At 26.7% G+C, this 24,451-nt stretch overlaps 1 protein-coding gene across 3 annotated transcripts; it reads left to right on the top strand.

Moving 5' to 3' along the window:
- The first annotated feature begins 1,792 nt into the window (after window positions 1-1,792).
- Window positions 1,793-4,729, top strand: LOC114175147 (beta-1,4-N-acetylglucosaminyltransferase family protein). 3 transcript variants are annotated; one of them, XM_028059917.2, is made up of 2 exons: window positions 1,793-2,118; window positions 3,075-4,729. In XM_028059917.2, exon 2 carries the CDS (start codon window positions 3,188-3,190, stop codon window positions 4,298-4,300), a length of 1,113 nt encoding a protein of 370 aa, XP_027915718.1. In that variant the 5' UTR covers window positions 1,793-2,118; window positions 3,075-3,187; the 3' UTR covers window positions 4,301-4,729. The 3 variants fall into 3 exon arrangements, with proteins under 3 accessions (XP_027915718.1, XP_027915716.1, XP_085527725.1); XM_028059915.2 differs by having other exon boundaries at window positions 1,797-2,118; window positions 3,130-4,729; XM_085671599.1 differs by lacking the exon at window positions 1,793-2,118 and adding an exon at window positions 2,174-2,320 and having other exon boundaries at window positions 3,130-4,729.
- The last annotated feature ends 19,722 nt before the right edge of the window (window positions 4,730-24,451 follow it).

Below are 24,451 nucleotides of genomic sequence, written 5' to 3'. Positions count from 1 at the left end.
TGTCAGTTCATATTCATCAGACAATTTCAACATTTCATCATGCACCAAAATCAATTTTATACATTCATACATATAGTTACTAGCTTCAAGAACACTAAAACACCTTTAACTCCACAATATACTCTATCTACATATAAAAACATCACAAGAACGATCAGGACATACTAATATGATCACTGATCAGCAGATATTCATATAGAAGACTAAAAAGATACATGCAAGAGGAAAAAGCCTCACATGCAATAAAAAAACAGAAGATACAACAGATACTCAATACTGATTGCCGCGCGAATCACTCCTGTGGTCTTATATCTTCAATCAAGTGAAAAGAGAACGAGAATTCCTTAAGAAAAGCTAAAGAACTCTAGACAAGCTCAAGAACTCTAGAGAAGTAGTTTCTAGAAATGATGTGTTTTAAAATAATAAAAGTCCTTTAGAGCAAAACTATTTATATTAAAAAAATTTAATATTAAAATAATTGAGTCTCATATTTTTAAACCACTATTTTTTAAAATGTAATTTTTTAGAGTTTACATGTCACCTTTTATTAATTATATTTCCTTTATTTAATGAGTTTTTTATTATAGTTATTTCTATTAGTATTTATTAGACACCCTTCACATTTCTTATAAATTATGTATTTATTTTACTTTGGTTGTAACTAAATTCATCTATATTTCTACTAAATAAATATACTTGGATTTATTTATCATTCATATCTTATTATTTTTAATTAGTTTTGAGCAGTAGGACTTCTTCACACATACAATAAGAATCTTTCAAAATAGATTAGATTCTTATTTATTACTACACAATTCCTTAATCTTAAATATAAAACATTCTTTAATCTTGAAAATAAAACATTTTAAGAGTAGGCTAGTACAATCACTATAAATATTATTATTGAAGAAACACAATTATACTACAAAGGATGGAACCACTCTGAAGATTATTAAGATAAATTTATCTTCTTCTATTAATTAACCTTATCATGCTTAACCAATGAGGATCGAGAGAAAAATAAAAACTGAGGATTATTTACTGTGCTCTTGAGCTTAGTAAGCTAGTCACTGAAGCATTAAGTTTCCCAGTTACAACTTACAAGCACAGGTTTTTTGAAAAGAAAGTTGGAAGTTTCTGAATTTTATTTTGTGGCGTAATAAATAATATGGATTGAAGGATGAGAGATGAAAGAGAAAAGATTTGAGTGGGCCATTAAGATACAACTTGTCGGTTATGATAGGTTAGAGTGGATTTGTTAACTGGAATACACTGAATCACATATCCTAATATTAAAATGCACTAAGATTCATGATGGAATAAGAATATGATTTGTTTTATGCATTAAATATTAAAAGCCATTTTCACCACTTAATAAACAGACTGTGAACTAAACCCTCCGAATTCATCGCTCTGTTCCTTACTATTCGCATGTCACTTCTGACCTTCCAATATCCCAATATCCAAATCTAACAACACTTTTTTTTTTTCATAAACAATCCCTAAAACTATAACTTGCAGATAAGAAAAAAAAACACTGCTACCAGGACCACTTCAGTTTACTGTTCAGTGGAAGGTGAAGCAGTAATGGTTTATCTCTATTATTTAAGATATTTTAACTATTTTTTAGTTACTTTAAAAATATTCTTTACTAAGTTTAGATTCTATTTTTATTTATTCGAGTTCTTAATGAAAGATATCTTTGGGCGTGTATGATAAAATTAAACATGTTATTTGAATAAACAAAAAGACTATATTTGTTCACTGGTGTTGCTATCATGCAATAATTAGTAGAAGATGAAGGTGTTAATGTAATGTATGATGTTGATACTAAAGTTAATGTTGTCGTTAAGGAGGTTTGAGAAACCCTTAATTTGCTGTTTTGTTTTTTCTGGTACCTTCACTTCCTCTCTGGCTCTTTCTCTCTTTCTTACTACCCAGAGTCCAATTTTACGAGAAAAGGATCCTTTTGGTGGCTAGGATTGGGATATTAAGAACACCTATTTTCGCTCTTATCCTCTCCCCTTCTGTCGCACTTCCCTACCTTTCAATGGATTTTCGCAATCCATTTCCACCCTCTATTCCTATCTCTTTCTTACCTTCTGCAACTTCTCTAAGGTACTCTTCTATTCTTCATTCTTCTTCATGCATTTATAACACTTTTTATTGTTGTTTTTCTTTACAATTCTTTATTTAGTGCGGGTTTGCAGTTAGCATGAGTGTTTCATTGCGGTGTGGGGGGCCAAAAATGTCTTCACGATTCCCAGAGACCATTTTTTTTTTCTCTGTCGGTTATGAAACTTAGGTTTGCCAATATAAGGTGGTTTTCCTTTCAATATGGGTTATGAGAAGGGTGAATGTTTTGTTTGCCTTTTGTTCGGGGGAAAGGGGAATCGATTTGAATGATTCCTCGTAGATTCTTACCCAACAGTTTGATTCCAAGTTTCTAATTTCGTTCCTTTATGGTTTATTGCCCGGGTTTAGTAGCGGATTATTAATTGCTGTTTGAAACTTAAAATCATCACTTGTAAAGGAATGTCATGATAAACCATAGAAGTCTGAAATCTTTGTGATAGATAGGTTTAATTATTTTGTAATTTATTAGCATTGGTGATATAAGGGGAAGAGTTAGGTCATTTGTTTCAATTTTGGCCGCATTATTGTGTTAATTCTCTTGCCAAACTTCTTGTTCAAAAACTGTTCGCTAAAAGTCGAAACTAGTTGGTATCCATTCTGAGATTTCTTTTTCATGATAAAAGTCTGCACTTTTCTACGCATACCGAATATCCTTTGTTCACATCTGGTTGGTGTCTATTGAAATGTGACTTCAATGTGAGAATACTTAACTGTTTGGAAATTTTGGTATCTCCTATTGACAAAAACTACAACATCTTTTTTGGAAAATCCCCTGTTTAGCTGCAATTGTATTTTTGCTATACTTTACCGTGCACTATGTCTATGCTAAGAAATTCACTTTCCTTGGTAAAAAATTTCGAGAGTTTTCATCATTTTTGTGAGGACTTATGCTGCACTTTTTTCTTAACCTTAGTATTCATTTATCTCATGAATTGTAGGATATGATCACTTTTGGTTGCTGTTTCTGATCCCTTACGTTGAAAACTGCTGCAGGCGAACATGATATTTCTGAATTTGATTGTCAAACTGGGGAAATCAATTAGAACATTCAATGTTTCCCCTTCATGTGCAAGGCTTGGTTCCTCGACCTCGCCTCATTTCTAGGAGAAAACCTCCCCTGTTCTTTTGTTTGTTACTTCTATTTCTGGTGCCAATTTTTCTGTTTGGAATTTTTGTCCATGGCCAGAAGATTTCCTATTTCTTCCGTCCCCTTTGGGACAACCCCCCTGATCCTTTCAAACGTATACCTCACTATTATGCGGAAAATGTCTCAATGGACCACCTTTGCAATCTTCATGGTTGGTCCCTTCGCTCCGAGCCTCGCCGCATTTTTGATGCTGTCATTTTCAGCAATGAGTTAGACCTGCTAGAGATCAGATGGCGCGAACTTTTTCCCTATGTATCAAAATTTGTGATCCTTGAGTCCAATACAACGTTTACAGGCATTCCAAAGAAACTCTTCTTTGCCTCCAATCTTCCAAGATTTGCCTTTGCCATGCACAAGACTCTCCATGACATATATCCAGGCAGAGTTGCAGTCCCTGGAACACGTGAGGACCCATTCATGCTTGAATCGAAACAACGTGGGGCGATGAACTCATTGTTACACCGTGCAGGCATTTCCTACGGTGATATTCTTCTCATGTCAGATACAGATGAGATTCCAAGTCCTCATACTTTGAAGCTACTTCAGTGGTGTGAAGGGATTCCTCCCATAATGCATCTTGAGCTCAGGCATTACATGTACTCGTTTGAGTTTCCGGTGGACTACAGCAGCTGGCGTTCTACCGCCCACGTCTTTGGTCCCCGGACACAATACCGCCACTCACGGCAGACAGACTTAATCTTCTCCGATGCAGGATGGCACTGCAGCTTCTGTTTTCGGTATATTTCGGAGTTTGTGTTCAAGATGACTGCTTATAGCCATGCAGACCGTGTGAAACGGAAGTCTTTCTTAAGTCATTCAAGAATTCAGAACAACATTTGCAAGGGAGATGACCTTTTTGATATGCTCCCTGAGGAATACTCTTTCCAGGAGTTGATTAAAAAGATGGGGTCTATACCCCGTTCAGCTTCTGCAGTTCATCTTCCTGCATACTTGATAGAGAATGCAGATAAATTTAAGTTCCTTCTTCCTGGAGGTTGCTTAAGACCACCAGAATAAATGCTCCTTTCATCAAAGTAACATGTGTATATATATATATATATATATATATATATATATATATATATATATATATATATATATATATATATATATATATATACATATTTACTACCTACTTTTCCGGCAGACTTCAGCTTTAAATTTGGTAGGATACCTTAGACAGCACCAACATTCCTACTTTTATCATTGTTCTTGAAAGTTAAGCAGAGCACTGGAGAATTCTGTAGCTGTAGAAACTCTTACTACACATTTTGTTGCTGTAGAAATTCATCCTGCTCGTTTACCATTTTGGTAATGCAGAAAATGCCTTTGTTAAGTGCAGGAGAGAACTAGGAACTCGGTTAAAAGTGCAGAGAGCTTCAACAGACATAAATGGTGATAAAAGAGAAATAATACTTTTGTGATGTTTTTGCATGTGTTTCCTTATTCAAGTGGTTTCTTTGAACAAATGGAACTTAAATAAATTTCACCAGTCGTTATTGCTTTAAGAGGTTGACTAAAGAGAACTTTTATTTTTATGTTTTTACCATTTTGATACATAGCAGAGGATACAGTTATTGATTGCAACCTTTATTTTCTTTGTCAAGAAATAGTTGCTAAATATGATATTATGAATGCCACAAATTCAGTATTTTTATGAATAGTCCTTGTAAGAACAGCAATTATCCAAAGAAGAAATTGGACTACAGAACCATATAACACTGTTTTTGGCGATGATATTACCCTTCTTTGGTTGCCATAAGGAGAATGAAACAGACTAACATATGATATTCTCTCTTTCCATATTTGATGCATTTCAGATGTAAAAGAATAACAAGAAAAGTATATTTAATACGTAAGTGAATCTTACAGTTGACTTTTTCTGTTCATGGAATCATTTCCCTACACCAGAAACAGTGAGTTGATTGAGGGACAGAGTAAGTAGGTGAGTATTGTCTCTGAGAAGAAACTAATATTCACATAAATTAATCTGAAGTTGTCTAAAATAAATGGAATTTATTTTCACATGATATTGAGGATAAATTTATAACCCATGCATTACGAGAAAAATATTTTATCACCACTAGCTCTCAACAAATTCATTTATGATGATGGCAAAACTTTGGGTATGAGTTGAAACATTCTTCTTGTTTGTTGGTTGATTGATATGCAAAAGAAATAATTGAAGAGTACAAAAAAACAATAGAAAAAGCATTTACAAAATGTTTTGAAAGATGGGGATGAAAAATAAATATATAGACTTAATTTGTTCCCATTAGTGACAAGGTTTTTAGGTTTTGGGTGCAACTTCCTTCCTTCATCATGTAATAAAACAAAAATGGATGTCCTTCATCTTCAAATTTCAAAACCCATGATAATATTAATGCTGTACTTTTATAAATTGATAATTTTGCTTTCACCTTCTATATATTAAAACCAAGAATATAATAAAAAACATCTAAACACATAAGAATAAAATTTAAATTGTAATAAATAAAAATAATTTAAGATTTTTTTAAATATCAAAATTAACCGTACATCCGTTAATTCTTGTGTTGGGCCCATTATGGATTCCATCTATGGTAACTATTTACTTCAGTCATTTGGATAGTTATGAATTATTACGTCGAATGTTGTCTTTAACCTAATATTGTACCAATGAACTAAAGACTTATTACTTAAAATGCGATTTGATTTAAAGATTACCATGACTCTTTTTAGTAATCAATTCTTTGTTTAAAAAAATTATTAAATAAAATATAAAGTACATGATAAATAAGACTTTGTCCGAAGTGTTAAATTATAGCTTGGTTTAAATTACAAACAAAAGGTGAAAATAATAAGTGCTTTAAAATACAACAGGAAAATTAAAATTAACCAATGTACACCTCTGTTAAATTTTAAATGTTTTGGTTTTTTAAAAGTTGAAGTTGAAACTTTTTGTTCAATTTTTTTCTTTTTCAAATATTTTAATTGGCTCCTTTTAATTTACCTACTCTCAAAGGGAAAAATGTTGTCCATTGTTTTACAAGTTCAAAATTATTAAATATACTTAATTATAGATTATTCTATATGCTTGTCATAAACAAAATAAAAGGAAAAAAAAACATTAGGGCTTAAAAATAATTTCAATATAAATAAATATGAGAATTATATTTGTATGCAAGATAAAAAGAAAAACATTATTAAGAATTAACAAAGCAATGCGAGAAATAGTAGAATACAATGGATGGCAACCTAAAGAAAGAAAAAGTAACTAAAACAAAAAATCAAAATTATTGAAAGGCATGGTAACAATATAGGAAACTGCAGTGGGTTGATGTGTCGAAGGCAAACAATGTGGGACTGATGTCGTGGTGTTAGGCCCCTCTGCAACCTTCTCTCTATAGATATCAATCTGGATCTCTGGATTTTGTTCGATGCTGTTTTTTCATTTACATCTCGTGATGCTTCATTATACTAAATATCTTTTTATACATTAAATATATATATATAATTTTTAAACTTTATTTATAAAATTAAAATTTATTAATGATATAATTTAATTTTAAAACTTTAAACAATATTAATATAATTATTTTAATTTAATGACATTTAAATGTTACTGCATATAAATATTTGAACTAAAATGCGAAATAGTGTATAAATTACAGCTTGTCAGTCTAAAACTCATTTTGACATGTTAAAAAATTGAACTCAATTAAATTAAAAAAAAATAATTCATTACTTTTTAAAAATCAAATTATATCTTTGAAATAGAAATCAATTTCATTTTCGCATTACAAGACAAAAAAACATAATAAATTAACCCCTTTAGTATGCTTAAAATATTAAATAACTATAATGCTTGCTTAACTATAATTAATATATATATATATATATATATATATATATATATATAAACACGTCAAGTTTAATAAAATAAAGAATATATTATTTTCAGAATTACTTGTAATAAGTATTAACCAATTATATTAAAAGGGTAAGACATTATCTGTGAATAGAATAAATTAAACTCACATTATGATATTTTGTAAGGAAATAGATATTTATTATTTTTATATAGGATGATGTAAATTTATTGGCAAACACGAAAAATATCCTGTATAGTTAAAGTAAAATTAGTGAATTTAATTTAAGCGCAGATCTTGTTCAGTGAACTTTTATTATGAGTAAAATATAGGAAGAAACAAATAAGTCTTTTGTAATTAGAAGTTAGTTTTAGAAAATTTAAAGAAGGGACTTTTCCATAAATATACGAGTTGATTTTACTTTGTCACGAAAAGTTTATTTATTATACAATTTAGTTTATTTCTCAATACTATTTGTTAAATATTTGTACAGCGGGACCGACATATAGGAGGCAGACGCTCCTGCTTGGCTTCTTGCGGCAGTCGGCTGCCTATTTACTTCTCTTACGATAAAAACAAAAATAAGACAATGTTTGTCTTTTACATATAAAATTACAATATTTTATTGAATAGTTTTTTTTACTCAAAACTTGACTGTTTTATAATTAAATTTTACAAAATAATTATGTATTTATTAACAAATAACTAACACAACAAGATATTTATGTCAGTATTTTTATCTTCTTATGTTAGAGATATATGTCTGATTTAATTCTAGGGTAGATAATTTAAGATGTACAAAACTACACGGTGTAAATTTACATTAAATTTATACAAGTTGTATGACCTAAATTTATATTAAACTTGGTATTATCCGACGTAAACACGTCTATAACTTTGACATAAAAGCACGATATTATATTGATTCATATCAAGTTGAATAAAAAAGTCTTCAACCAATAAAAAAATTTATATGAAAATTAATATTTCAGTTTAATATGTTACATATTAAATGAAACTAAAGTAAAAGAAAAAATTTGTGAATAAAAAAATCAAAATTAGAGAAGAAGTCAGGTCATATCGAAAGAAGATTGAGATATATAGATTTAAGGGTACTAAATACCTTTAAGAACTAAGTACTGTTAAATTTATTTAACTTAATTTCTTTTAGAAGTGACGTAATCTCTCTTCTAATTTTTCTTCCACTTTAAAGAGAATTCTTTCTTTGAAATGGAACATCTCAGACATAAACAAGTTCATAAATATTTATTTTAATGTTTTTATTTTTTCTGGTATAAATGAATAAGGTGAGAATCAATGTTTGATTTCAATTTTAAACGTTATGAAAGAAAAAAAAAAAGAAAACACAAACCTTTTTTATTAACATGTTTTTAGAAGCAAGGATCCCAAACAATATTTAGAAGCAAAAATCTCAAATAATATCAACGTATTTCTACAGACAAACATCACAAACAAAACAAAAAAGACATTTATGCAAATCCATGACTTAGTTTTCCCAATAGATAGTCACGATAACTAATGAAAGAAAGAAAGATTAACATACAAACCTCAACGGCGAAACAAATACAACAAGGACGCAAAATTGAATCTCCAAACCATCACCATTTTTTTGCTGGAGATCAAACCCCTACTCATGAGCGTTTTTGTTGTTTTCAAGTCAAACAAAAAGGTGTTCTGATATACAGAAAAGTATTTCAAACAAAAAAGTGTTCAACATAAAAGATGTTATTTATGTTGGACACTGTAGAATTAGGTAAAATGAATTATTTTACATCAAACAAAATATGTGTAATGTAATCGTTTAATTTTATTTACAAAATTGCAATCACATTTCTTTTACATTGACTTCCTCGCTAACAAACAAACAAACGTAAATCATGTAACATAAATGTTTTTCTTTTGTTAATAGATGAACTCAAATTGTAAAATCGCATGACTCAGTTTATTGAACCACCACATTGGGACCTATTTAAACTTATATACAACTTTCTTTAGACAACCCACTTGATCTTTTTAGAAGAACTGAAACCAAAAGGTTGTATTATGTACATAGCCTCTTTAACATCCCCATATTTTAAATGTTTACAAAAAATTATAAATTAAAAGTATTATAAATAATATATAAACAGTGACAAAATTTATATTTATCATTATTAATTGCATTTTTGAAAAATAAAAATAATGTTAACTTATTAAAAACAAATCTTAGATTTAAATCTAAAATAGTACAAAATTAATATTTATTATTTCTAGTATAGATATACATGTAGATTTTCTATTAAATATAATAATGAATTTATGATACATTATTATTGATACAACTATTTAAAATTTGCAATAATTCATAATTTAATATTAATTTATAAATATTTAATAAATTTATATTAGTTATATTCTTTTAATAAGAAAAGTAATTTTATTTAAACGTTTTTTAGTAAATGTTTATGACATGTATATTTTAATTTTTTAAAATAATTATTGTGACAAATTTTTAACTTTTTCACTTTTATAAATTATATTTGCAATAAATAAAAAATTAGTTACATGGGTATAGATAATGATAAAGTATATTTATTACTAAACATTTATCACATAAACACGTTGTACTGAAGTAAAATATTATTAAAAAGTAAGTTTTATTTTTCTTCTGTAGATAATTGTGCTTTTAACGACTTTTATTCTGTATTTTTTATATTTTAATAAAAGAAACAATAGTTTCATTCATTTACTTGATTTTTCTAAATTAAAATAAATATATTAAAAACAGTTTGGTTGTCCCCCACATTAGTCTGTCTAGAAGGCTGGAAGATGGACAGAGTCACCATAGCTTCAAAATTGAGCGGTGCTGTTATGTACGATATCTTAGGTGGTTCACAAATATAAAATTAAGTACATTTCATTTAAAAAAATAAAACATTCAAGTTACATTATCTATTACATTATTTAAGCAGGATCATTAAAATATGAATGTTGAATGGTATTTATTCAAATTAATACATTATTAACCTATATCATAAAATTGAATTACTAAAATTGGGAGATAGGGGTAGTAGTGACAAACGTGAATGTGAGTGACAACAACATAACAAGGAGTGACAGCAACGTTGAACTATGCTATAAGTTCTGGTGGCGTAGTAGAAAACATTAAAGATAATGAAACAAGACAAAATAGTTGATTTAAAAATGATGTCAAAGTTTATGTGTGTAAGATTATATATATATATATATATATATATATATATATATATATATATATATATATATATATATATAATCTCTCAACACCAACAACCATTACATGAAAAATATAAACTCATCAATGTATTAGTTAGTAATCGAAGAAATTAAGAAATATGATAAATATTTGTTAATAATTAGAGTTTAAGATTTTACGCTAAGTAGAATGAAAAAAAAAATGAAACTAGAAAATGACAAAAACTCATTAATTTATTGTTTTAATTAAAATTTTGTATGTAAGTTGAATTTATATGTAATTAATGTTGAGTAGTGAAGGCTAGATTGAAAAGAGGCATGTGATAAAAGAAGGTAAGAAAGAGATTAGTATTTTGGAAAAAAAGGATGAGGTAGGTTGTGGAGAAGGCAATGAGTTAAGTATGTTTGTTAAAAGTGGAGAGAGGCAAAGAGGAGATTGGTTGAAGGTAGAGTGTGAGATAAAGGAAAGAAAAGAGAGTGGTGGGAGTGGTCCATGAAGGAACCAGGAAAACTCATAGAAAGCGACGTGTGTTGGTGAAGACACATATCAATTAAGTTCCTACCTTTCAAACCATGGGTCCCTTCCCAACCAAATTAATGCTTTCTTTCTTTGATGCTAAAGTAGCAAAGTACATCACTTCCCCCTATACTATATTCTTATTTTTGCCTCTTAACTAACCCATTTTCTTATCAAATTCATCTTTTCAAACCACATTTACTCCTCCCACCTTTTCAAATCAACCTATTCATTACATATTTCACGGACACAACTTATTCTGCATATTTCAAATATTACAATATTTCATATTCAAATACATCTTATCTTACAAAATTCTGTAAAGTTTAATTAAATTTTAAATTTATTTTGTAATATATGATATCATCTTAATAAAATTCGTTAATAGTTATCTACGTTGTTTTATTCATTACTGAAATTTTATGGTACCATTTATTAATATCTAGTTTTAAATACAAATTTTTTTTATCTTTTATATACGTTTTATAAAATTGAATTAAGTTTAATATTAAGTACTTTGATAAAATACACATAAAATAGGGGGAATTATTAGTAAATGGATTATAAAAGAAGAATATTTACGTTGGAATATTGAAGGTCTAAAAAGGAGTAGTGTACTGTAACTTAGCAATTCTGAGTTTCTGACTCTTGATGCTGTCCAGGTGCCAGGAAGGAGGATACCATCAATCCGTATTTATTCCCATAAAGACGACAAGTGGCACTTTATCATCCATATTAACATCAATCACGTGGAGCGTCAACAACAAACTCATAATAATAATAAATATATAAATAATTTCATAAAATTACCTATAATACGAAAAATAAAGAGGAGATATTTATGCAAAAGAAAATTGTGATTAAGAAAAGGAAAAAATAAAACAGAATTAAATAATAATAAAAAAAAGTGGAGAGAAAGTCGCACTTATATTTATTATGATGGGGAGCTTTACATGTGAATGGCACTCCTTCTTTCTAGATAAATACAAAAGCGACTTGATTGGAACCGTTTAAAATGTCTTGCGTCACAGTGAATCGACGTGCGTTTTTTTCCTCACACGAGATAATCATTTTTCACTTCACACGCTTCCTTGCAATATATCGCCAGCGGTACAAGAAGCGGCGATAATTTAAGTGTGACTTTTCTTGCTTTTGTTTTCTTCGTTTCGCTCTCTCTACCACTTTATCCAAATTAAATAGACGTCTGTCACACGCATGTATAAATAAATAAACAAATAAAAAAAGAAACCATTGATGTGAAATGAACAATTGGTGTCGGATTCTTACGTGCGCGATTAGAGTTCAAGGGTTACTCGCGATGTTTGTGTGCGTGCGTGTTGTTAATGTTTTGGTAACTCCAAGGGTCTTTATTATGGTTGCTGGTGGGGTCCACTTTTAACATGGTTTATATTCCATCCTTTGATTTCCCTCTACCGTTCAATCTTTGTTATGCTTTTCCTAGAATGCATGCCATTCTTAAAACAGTTTTACACTTTTTCAATATAAGCATGTTTCTTTAGATGAATCAAAAATACCAAAATCAAACAGTTTTATCTTAAAGTTATTAGAGATGCTACCTCCGGTTTATAAATTCTTATCACATGGAAAATTATGCTATCCGAATATATATATATATATATATATATATATATATATATATATATATATATATATTATATAGATATATATATTATGAGAGGTTGTTGAAAGTTAGGGTAAGATAATTTCATAAATTTCATATTATAAGTCAGTTCTGTGAGGTTGAATTAGATTTTAAATTCATTTATGATGCAGATATAATTTTTTTTAGATATATTAATGGTTGAATTTACTATATTCCCCTTTTAAGAGAGACTTTTTATATACTTAATTGTGACAATCTAGCAGTAAAATACTTATTCATTTTGGATAAATTAATATATGTGTTGTTCTATTAACAATAATAATTGCATTTATTGAAAGTAAATTATTTCTTAAATTACGAGTGGTGTCTGTCAGTAACTATAATTTATGTAATCCCTATTTAAATACTTTATTTCTATAGATTTTTTTTGGTATTTTTATAGGTACAATGAGGACTTGCTTTTAGGAGTAATAGGAATTAAATTTTAAAAGTTAATTAAAAAGCAAGAATTTTTATATAATCATAACATTTTTTAAATTTTTATAAATTACTACTCCGAAAATTTTAAATTTTCTTAATTTTCTCATTGCATTTTCTTAACAATCACTTACCTTTATTATTTTCCAAAACTATGACTTAGGAAATAACAAATAATAAATCTATAGTAACCAAAACAAATTTTCTTCAAGTTAAGTATTTTTTTTTTCTTCTAGATTTCAAACTCTCTTTTTCTTTGTTTTTCTGTATGGGTATTAAATCTGTAAAGTAGTTAAATAATAATAAAAACCAAAGAGATTGATTTGAAAACTTTGAAAACCTGCACCCTTCTAGTATATCTTTTTCCCTTTAGCATCTCTTTACATAACCTATCCTAGTCATCTTTCTTTCTCCTAAATTTACCTTTAAACACGATACATATCAATAACATATTTAAGTTACGAAAAAAATAAGGAATATTTTGAATCGATCAAAATATTAAATAGAGTAAGTTTTGATTTACTCTATTAAATTTTTTTCCTTTAGTTTTTATAATATTTTAGTCATCAAGTTTAATAGAGATGATTGAGAAAAGTAATTCTTTTGACTTAATTTATCTTATATTTGGCTTTGTTGAAATATTTTGTAATAAGTCTTTGATTGAGAGTGGTTCAATTTATTAAGTAGTAAAATTTTAGTTTTGGACAAGTTATTTTGAAGGGAAGCTAGTTAAGATTCTAAAATACTATTATTTAAAGTTATATATAGTAACATTGAAACGACTATGACGAGACTTTGTGGATTTCATTAAACTACTTGATTTTTGCTTTGGATATTGTTTGTTGCTTATTTATGTTAGTATGAGTGATTTGATTTTCTTTATTTTGTGATGATGAAGAGGAGAGTTGTGAAAGAGGTGTGGAATTGAACTTTGATGGCATGAGTGTTGGGTTGTTCTGTTGAGATAATTTTCCTTGTGTTGATCTTGAGTATTTGGGGTGCAACTTTTATAAAGAAATGGGACTAGATAAAAAGGGTGGTTCATGTTTAGTGTGTTTAAATTGGTGCTTTGGTGTATCTGAGACATTCTTAAAAATAGTAAGTTTATATGATAGAAGGAAATCTTAAAATAATTTAGATATACTAGTGGACCAATTCTCGTACGCATTACTACTATGAGATTTTTGCAATAATGCTAGGAAAAACCATAAAATTGTTGGGCGCTACCCTAAAAATGGATTCCAAAGAGCTTCAGGGATTTGGATCATTGAACGCCATCTAAATATTGTTGGACACATTTCGAAAAATGGATTATAGAGAGCCTTAGGGGCTATGGCACCAACGCCAATTAGCCATCATTGGGGGCACGAGGGAAGGGTGTTTGGTGAGAGTATAATTGTAGGGTGAATGCTTATCCAAAGAGCATATGGGCATAAATAGTTGGACGCCCTATATGTGGTGTTGGGCGCGACTTGGAATTTTAGTTTTAGGGAGCCTTATCATATTTTCGTTGGGTGAGGATTCGAGAAAATCTTTTGTTTTCGGTGTGTTTTAAATTGATTTGAAGTGATAAAAATATAATATGAATTTTTGTGTGAGTGTTGTGTATGCAATGACTCCTACAGAGTGAGTATTATTTTGATTTTGATGTGATGTGATGATAGATAGTGTATTGAGAGAGATTTCGTGTGCAGATTATCTTGGCTTTGTTAGTATCATACTTAAGTAGAGGATGATTTCTAGTGATAAGAGTCGAATGAGGTTTCTATACTCTAGAATTCAATATGAAAAAGGACTAGACCTTGCAGACGTAGAAATTTACCTTGGTCATGTTCATGATGAGATTGTGGATTCTAATATTTAAATCTATAGTTATAGTTTTTGAGAGGCGGAAAAAAGACATGACAAATGTAGGGTTTCTAAGTCACTCGATACACTTAGCTTCCAAAGTGCTATGAAGATGTTATAATAATTTGGACATTGATTTTTGTTATTCAAACCTTTATGATAATATTATTGTAAGAAGTATTGATAATCTTCACTAGCTTACCCTTCATTTCTTTTTGTGATGTTTTGAAATTCACCTACTATGATTGTATACATATTAATCGTGAGAAAAAGACTAGATCTTATATGAGTTGTACTTTTACCTATCTTTTTTGTCCATGATCGAATCAAAATCTTTCTTGCACTATTCTCCTATGTTTTAAAAGTATTTAATGTTTCTTTTATAAGTGGATTATTGTTGAATTTCATTGAATATTACCGGTAATGATGATATTAGGTAGGTGATAATTGATTTAATTGAGGTGTGTAGTGTGTGTTAAATAGGGAATTCATTAATAAAAGAGATATTCACATTTTATTAATATTAAAATCATGTAAGAAACAAAGACATTAGAAATGAGAAGTTAACGAAAGTTTCTACATTTAGTGGGTAGATTTTGAAAAGACTACTTTATTCTTATGAACTACTATGAATGTTTCTCATCTTGAGTCAAATATGATAAAAGTGGTCAATATTTGTTTTTCATAATTTGTGTGTCCATAAATTTACTCAATTCTTGAATAAAGAATAAAAACGTGAAATTTATGTGATTGTGTTATTTTATATATGACGAGATTTGTAAAGAGATGTGTTATTATATTGATATTTGTTTTATTTTTTTGTAATTTTAAATTAAATTTTATAAATATTTCTTTTATATATATAGGTTTATAATTGTGACTGTGGGTTGACATATGAGCCAACAATATTATATATTTTATGTATAGTCAATCAACTTAATTCATGTCGGAAAATCATGCACTAAAATAATAACCTCTTCAAGCAGAAACAAACCCAAAACAAAAGCAAAAAAATAAATAAAAGTACACAAGAAATTTGACATGGTTCAACACCTCAAAAACTACATCTGCAAACCTTTCAATGACACACAATTATCCAAATCCCTCATACACACAAAAGACCTATTGAGTTGTAGTGACAACTTCAAAACCAACTGTTTATTTTTATAGTATTTTTCTGCTACTCTTTTCTTCATATTACTCGATATGGGACTTTGGTGAATACCCACTTTAAAACTAATAATTCACCGATTAAATTTTGATTTTAGTGTAACTTTTAAAATAATTGCTAGACAAAATTATATATGATTATGGGATTATTCTGATTAAAAATCATGTTTTAAGTTTCTTTTTAAACATTAATTAATTAGTGGTATACATGGTATGGTTTCTCTAACAACATATGTATGTTAAACATTCATAAATTAATAACGTTTGTAAAATAATTTGTTTTCTAAATTAGACTATACTTTACAAAATTAATAATTTAAAAAAAAACAAAGAAATACACTAACTTATAGAAATATCCTTATTTATATTTGTAGTATCGTCAATATAAAAAATTAACAATTCTTTCAAATTTCAAACATAACCAGAGTAATGTAGTAAAATGTGAATTTATTTCATCTATTTTTTATCGACGTATAAATCTAAATAGTTGTATTTCTAACTTTTTCTGGTTGCATCTTCCTTACAAAAATTATCGTTACATTTTAAAAAATTGGTGACGTGTTCGTGAACTACAACAACAACAGAACACCGTAGAAAGTTGTCGCTCCTATAAGTGCTATCTTTTGCATGATTGATATTAAAAGTAACCAATTATTCTTAATCCCTTCGTTAAAAGTAACGCTATAATTTTTCCAAGCTTTCCAAATATGAACATTTGTCAATTTTGGGTCTTCGTACCGATCTTGAAGAAATTGAAAAGAAATAATGCTGTAGTACTTTAAAAATTTATATAAAAAAAAATAGAGGTGTAAAAACGGGTAATCTGATCCGACCCCGCTGTTGACTTATCACGGATTGATCATTTAGTGAATCAACCCAACCCGACTCACTTATTAACGAGTCAAAAATATTCAAATCCGGCCCGACCTACCGCGGGTTGGTAGATTAAACGAGTTGATTCACATACTCACTTAATTAAAAAAATATATAATTTTTTTATTTATTTTTCGGTCAAAACTAAATTTTAATTAAAATATAAATAAACTTTAACACAATCCAAATACAATCCAAAATCACAAAAATACAAATTATTTATGTTTTGGCTAAAAAAAAAACTTAACATGACTCAAATGCAAAGTCCAACTTAACAAAAAACAATTGTACAACCTTTTATTTGCGGATTAACTCACCACATGTTCAACCCGAGTGAGCCGGATAAAAAATTAATTCGTATTAAATTTGTAAAAAAATTTCAACATAACTCACCCAAATTCATGATGAACCAGATTGACTCACAGATTCCAACTCATTTTCGCAATTGTAAAACAAATACATTTCTTCCGGCCCTTCTCAGATGATAATGTTTTTAATTCATTACTCGGGAATCTTTATGACCCTAAATAACTTTTTTTTTTATTGGTAATAATATGTTAAAAGAGGACACTAACACTTTCTAAAGTGTGCGCTATAAAGAAATCTATCGTTTTCTCAATATAGACTAAAAAACTAGTGATCATTAGTGCTCGACTATATTCACTACTAAATTTTTATATTTTGTAAGACTTTCCTCATAAATTTCAAAAGAAATTTAAAAAACAATTGTATATTTTCATGTAACTTCTATTAAAATTAACGAAATTTTTGTAAACAAAATTTCAAAAAATAGAATTCTTTAGTGATTCCTGACTAACTAACATTAAAATATGCTAAACTGAAAAATAAAACAATATTTAATGAATTTTATAAGTAACTGTTTATTATTAATTTATGTACAAGTTATTTTGTTAAAAAAACTATATTAACTTTTTTTAGGATATAACTTCTAATTTAGATATAAACTAATTTGAATTTATAAAAAAATATATTTTGTTTAAATGCTCATAAAAAAAGTTTTATTTTAAATAGACACTAAATCAATAATAAGTGTAGCCTAGTAGTAATTAAAAGAAAACATTTCATACATACTTCAATGGGATTTATTTTGATAGTTTTGACATACTGGTGCATTAGTTTGTCGTGCAAGCATTTTGATTAGTTGTCATTTGTATGTTTCTCATTGTCCTCGTAAAGGAGATATATATTATATATATGATGGAGTCAAGATAATTTATGGAATAGTGATAATATGACAATCTTTGTTAAGATTTTTCTCCAAATTGATTTAACTAGTTGTAAAACAACTATGGGCAACGACAAAGTATCAATAATTTTTTCTTATTAATTTTTTATGAGATAAATATATTTTTAGTTTCTAAATTAAAATAAAAAAATTTAAATTTTGTTTTGTTTTAAATTTTTTATATATATTTTAATCCTCAAACTTATAAAAAATAAAAAATATATAGTATTTATAATTCAATGTAAATTTTTTTGTATCAAAAGGTATTTTGGGTTGACATTTGAGCTAAAACGCACTAGTGAAGCAAAATGTTTTGACATCAATTATTTTCAACATTGTCACAAACATTTTAAAAGACTTCATTTATTTTAGAACCGAAATTTATTAGACCATTTTGAATATGTTTTTTTGCATTAGTGATGTGTCAAATGGTATAAATGACTCAAAAGTAGTTTGAAATATGGATTAAAACAAAAAGTACATTTCGGTTAGAAATACTGTATTTATTATTTTTAAAATTGGAAAACCAAATTTTGTCAAAATTTAGATTGAAAATGAATTATAATTTTGCATTTAAGTCTAAAGAATAAAATATTCAACTTATTTTGAATGCATCAGATAAAACAAAACAGATGTAATTTCTTTCTTATTATGTATATAAATAACATGCACAAGGTAATTGGAATACATACTTTTTAAACACCAACCAACTAGAACGAGAATGCACATTCTTACTAGGCACAGGAAGTTTCAATCTAAATCTGATATCATAAATATTGTTCGCATTATTATCTAATTATATTAGTCTTATTTCAACACGTGTATAATAATTTCATTAAATATGTAAATTCATATTATTGAAATGAAATTTCAGCTATAATTAAAGAACAATACAAATAATTATATTTATGGACTACATATAAGTTTTATACAAGTTTTATCCTAGTACGTTTATAGTAGAGTAATGCGAGTTGATCGTAAAATATTGAGTGTGTTTTTCTATACTTTATATGTCTAAGATCTTAAATTTCTGTTAAACTTAACATAATTCGAGACTTTCGGAACCAATATTTTTATTTGCATCTCCATTCTCCTAATTTTTCAAATAAAAGAAGTACTGATATGACACAATATTATAACTTGTTCATGAAGTTTAGAGTTACTGTGTTTATATTTTATTATGAGATAAATTTTAAATTTAATTCAATTTCACAACATTAATTGGTAAGATCGTTCATATATTATAAAAATGTCGAAAAAAATTATCTTATCTCTAATTAATATCATAATTCTAACATATTCTTCAAATTTGAATTATTTTTCACCACAAATATAATTAATGAGAAAAAAAATGTCATTTTAAAAAGGATGAGAAAAAAAAAACATGAAAAAAAATGTGAAGGAAAAATATAATTATATTTAAGCTTTTTATTTTTCGTTAATGAAACTTCGTTACTTTTTGTACTTCTTCTAATATTTGTAAAAAAGGTCATTTTTAGTTCTTGTCATTTGTTCAGTTTTTAGTCTTTGATGATGTAAGCACGACATTATTACCGCGAGCTGGTGTTCATGTTGCTTTTTATCACTAAATTAAAATTATGGATTCAAATCCAAATTAATTACTATGATCTTGCCCTTAAATCCAAGAGAGAAAAAAAACCATGATTTGAATCATAACAAGTTTTTTTTTTTTTTTTAACGGGCATGGGTACCAAAATTTATTAAATTGTCTATTTTCAAAATAAATATAATTAACATAATTTTCAACCATTTAACAAACATAAAAACATTCTTCCCATCTTCATTTTGAAAAAGAAAAAAAAGTAACATAAAACAAACATTCTTAAAATGTGAATGCTTGTTTTAAAAATATTCTAACTTTAATCTATCACTGGTTTCACTTTTCCTTGTCGACATCTCTTCCTGACTTCACGTGTTGAAAGAAAATAATGACTTCCACATATAATTGCATTTTTAAGTTATCTGTCTCTCTCCTCTCGAAAAAATAAATGTCTTTTAAAAATAAATTGTGTGTAATTAAAAAACAATATAGTGATATTGACAAATAGAAATATCATTTTTATTTTAATAATGATAATAATGATGATCCGATGGTGAAATAACTTTTCTTCTATAGTAAATTTTTTATAGTCACATTTAACTAAATCGACTTCAGGAAAAGCATTTTAATATTGTAATATTTACCTCCCTAAATTAAATATCAGTGTTTATTATGAATGTAATACGATAATATTGGACTTAAAATCTTTTAAACAACTCCTTAATATACAAATATTAAAATTTCCATTATTTTTTATTTTTGTTATCAAATATTAACTTTGATTACCTTTAAAGTTTAAATTTTGCATTAAATTGACTTCTTCAAAACTTAAGCTACTTATATTGTTTTATTTACTTAAATTAATTTTGCAAATTATTTCATTAACCTTTGATTCAACAATTATCAACATTTTACAATTTCATAAAAATATTAAATTTCATATTTCAAATATATGCCTGATGACCCAAGTCAACCGAAGGCTATAACAATGCTTCAAATTTAGTTAGAAAAATCTTCTCCAAATACTATTCAATATAAAATCTAAGGGGAAAATAAATTGTTCTAAAAAGTTATCTAAAATTCACTAATTCTAAAATCATGAAATATTAACATGGACAAAAAGTTTTAATCAATATACAATTATGCCTAAGTTCATCAAATCAAATAATTTAACAAAACACCAATTTGATGCGTAGGGTATTACGCAAGAGAATGTAGAAATTGAAGAAATAATAACGGAGGAGTGATTTGCCCAAAACAAAAACCCTTATTGTTGCTTTACTTTATTTCTTAGCTAGCTCATACATTGATAAAACACAAGAGAGAAAAAATATATTGTTATATATATATATATATATATATATATATATATATATATATATTATATATAGAGAGAGAAGGATCGAAGAATAAATGAAGGATACGAGTACTTTTTGAAAAATTATAAAGGAAATTTAAAAATTTTATTTGCACCCCACACTTTTACAAAGCTCACTCTCTTTTGTATTCTATCTCTGTCTCTAAAAGTCAAGGCTTTTGTTTTTACTATATACACTCCCTTTGACTACTTTTCTCACCAAACTTAAACACAATTATTAAATTCTATTTGGATCTAAGACTACCTCACATATATCACATACCTAACTTAAATATATAATTAAGTATATTAAATTTTAAGCATGAAATAAATTTAATTAATAATGAGTTTACCATGTATATCTAAATATTGAAAAAAAAAGGGTGATTGTGTCAAGTGATAATGTTTATAATTTTAAATATTGTTTAACTTTTATGATGTATACTTCATTGTGTAATGAATATTTTTTTCATTTATTCTCACAAAATAATTATCTATATATTAAAAACATTAAAATCAATATTAATTGTTATATAGAATAACTAAAATATAAAAAATGCAATTATCTTATTAAATAGTTCTTTGGGTTTTTAAAAGTATAGAAATGTTGTGATTTGTGTTATATACACGTGTGTATATGTTTTCATCGGATCATGCGTGTGAATCATTGGATAATTTTTATGTATGTTTCAATGGTTGGAAAATCCATTAAAGAATCTCAATGTATATTCTTGACCATTGAGAATACCAAATGTATTTATATGTTTTTTAGACCTTCCATATAAAACATAAAATATAATATAAAGCGATGCCATTAAAATAATGAGTTACCTAAAATAAGTAATAATAATAATAATGTGATACTTTACCGATATTCTAAATACCATGTGAATATTTTGGTATAAAAAAATATCAAAACATAATTAAACTATCACAAATTGTCATAATTATCGTTAATATTTAAATATTTGTTCAAATAAACATATCTTAAAATATTTTATAGTCTTTTTAGTAATAAAACTAATTACATTACATTACTTTACATCATCTATTAAACCAAACAGGTAATATATATATATATATATATATATATATATATATATATATATATATATATATAATTTCCTAATAAATAATTTAAAAATAAATAAGTTTAAAGGATACTTATTCGAACAAGTTTATTTAACATCCATAATCATATTATAAATTATGTTTTCTTTCATACACATTGGTCTATTAAAGAAGGCTGTGTAAAAAAATTATAAAATAAATATTAATATTTATCTTTAAGACAATGGTAATTTTAAATAATTAAGAAAAGGGTGAGATCATGTTGAGATGAAAAAAAAGTGCTTTTACATATACTTGTTGAAATAAAAGTCTGATAAATATTTTATTTTTAACAATAACTTATTCTTTTAAGTTGCTTGAAATAAATATTAAAGATCAATATCGGTAAATAAAAATATTACAAGTAAATTTTTAATGACAACCTTTTAAGATTTTTTTACCCCGAAGTGCTTAAATAATTTTTCAACCTCTCATATGTCTTCAACTTATATCTCTATTTATAAATTTGATTTTAATGTTTAAAAGAACACCACTTATTAAAATAATGTTGTACCGTAATTTCATCTGTTTATCACAAATCTAAGATACAATTTATCAGTTAAAAATATTTTCTATCATGAAATTTAATTACAGCATTATTCTTTTAAATGTAGAAGTATTTAATTTAATATTATAAGTTTTCGTCATATAAAAAAATAGTTATTTTACAACCACATAAAGAAAATGGTAACATTAATTTTAAATGTTTTAAAAATGACCAAGTCTTGCTGAAAAATAGAATCATTATTATATTTACAATGAAAATTTTAAAATATATTTTATTTAATTATAAGGTCTTATGAATTTTGTACAGAAAAATGTTACAACTTATTAAATGCTTAAAACCAGATTCAACATAAAATTAATAACAAATATAGAAGGGAAAATAAATAGTAATTTAAAACATATAAAATATCGACGAAAAAGAATTATTATTATAGAATTTTAATATTTTTTTCTTTTTAATAAGCACTTATTACTGTTATATGCGGAAAATAAAATTTAAGCCTCAACGTTAACAAATAAAGTAATCAACAGAAAAAAAATGTAAATACACAACTTGAACATAATCAATTAGGTTACGTGACTCAGTAATAAAGCAATTGAATAACTATTAATTTAAAATATTTTAAAATCTAAGGATCTTGTTGGAAAATAAAAGTATAATTATATTAATTAGTATAAAAGCATAATTAATGTGTACCTTTTTAATGAATTCTTATTATTTTTGTTATGATTAAAATCAACTTTAAGGGTCAATATTAACAAAATAATAATAAAAAACCCAAAAAAAATGTGTATTGCCTGTTATATACAGTTATATGAAGTTATATGACCTAAAAAGAAAAGAATAAATATTTAGTGATAAAAAAAGAAAACTATTATTACACTCATTAATATAAATGTAGGATAAATACATTGTGAAATACATTATATTACCTGACAAAGGAAAAAAAAAACATAACTCAAAACATATATTTTGTTGTAAAGTTTTTCTTCTTATTTTAAATTAATTACTAAAGTCGTTTAGAAATAAGGACAGTTTTGCACTGACATGCAGTTAATTTACTAAATAAAAGTATCAGACTGATTCAAAGTCAAAAAAATAAATATCATAAAGAGATATAAATATTTACTGTTCAATTAAAGCTAATTAAAACTGTAGAATATTTTAATTAAAGAGTTTTATGCGTTTATTATGTCATAAACATAATAGTATTCATTAATTTATTTTAGCGTAGAATGTACGGACAGTACAAAATAATTTTACGTTATTCTTAATTACAAATTATGATGATAAATTTATTGATTTTTTTTAAACATTATAATATATTATTTATTATTATTATTTTAGTTTTACCTGAACAGTTTTATAACTAGTTGTTAGTGGCTTGCAAGTGGGTGAAGTTGGGTGTGACTGGAGGTGACCTTTTCAAATTAAACAAGTAGATGATAACATGGGACCCACCACACATCAAAATAATACTAACTTTACTTCTGCCATAACGTCTTAATCTTCCTCAACAGGGCAAAAAAAGGTCAAATATTTTTCCTCTAATAATATAACAAATATCTTGCCTTTTCAATTAATAAAAAACAAACAAAAACAAATTCCATTTCTTTCTTTTAATAACAAACACCTTCAAAAATCTCTGCCCAATAAGACCACACACCACCTACCTACACACAAAAACATCCAAATACAGCAAACTCATCATCACACAAATATGCCCACAACATAATAAATTTTTTCATTTATTTATTTATTTTATTTTATTTTCAAAATTTTAATTATTAAA

Source organism: Vigna unguiculata, chromosome 3 (genome assembly GCF_037176805.1).
Source record: "Vigna unguiculata cultivar grain cowpea cultivar isolate G323 ecotype 2 chromosome 3, ASM3717680v1, whole genome shotgun sequence".
Taxonomy (NCBI): domain Eukaryota; kingdom Viridiplantae; phylum Streptophyta; class Magnoliopsida; order Fabales; family Fabaceae; genus Vigna; species Vigna unguiculata.
This window is presented reverse-complemented; position numbering and strand designations above follow the sequence as displayed.

Excerpts from the sequence above, each read along its gene's own strand:
- LOC114175147 (XM_028059917.2), top strand. The coding sequence starts at position 3,188 with ATGTTTCCCCTTCATGTGCAAGGCTTGGTTCCTCGACCTCGCCTCATT.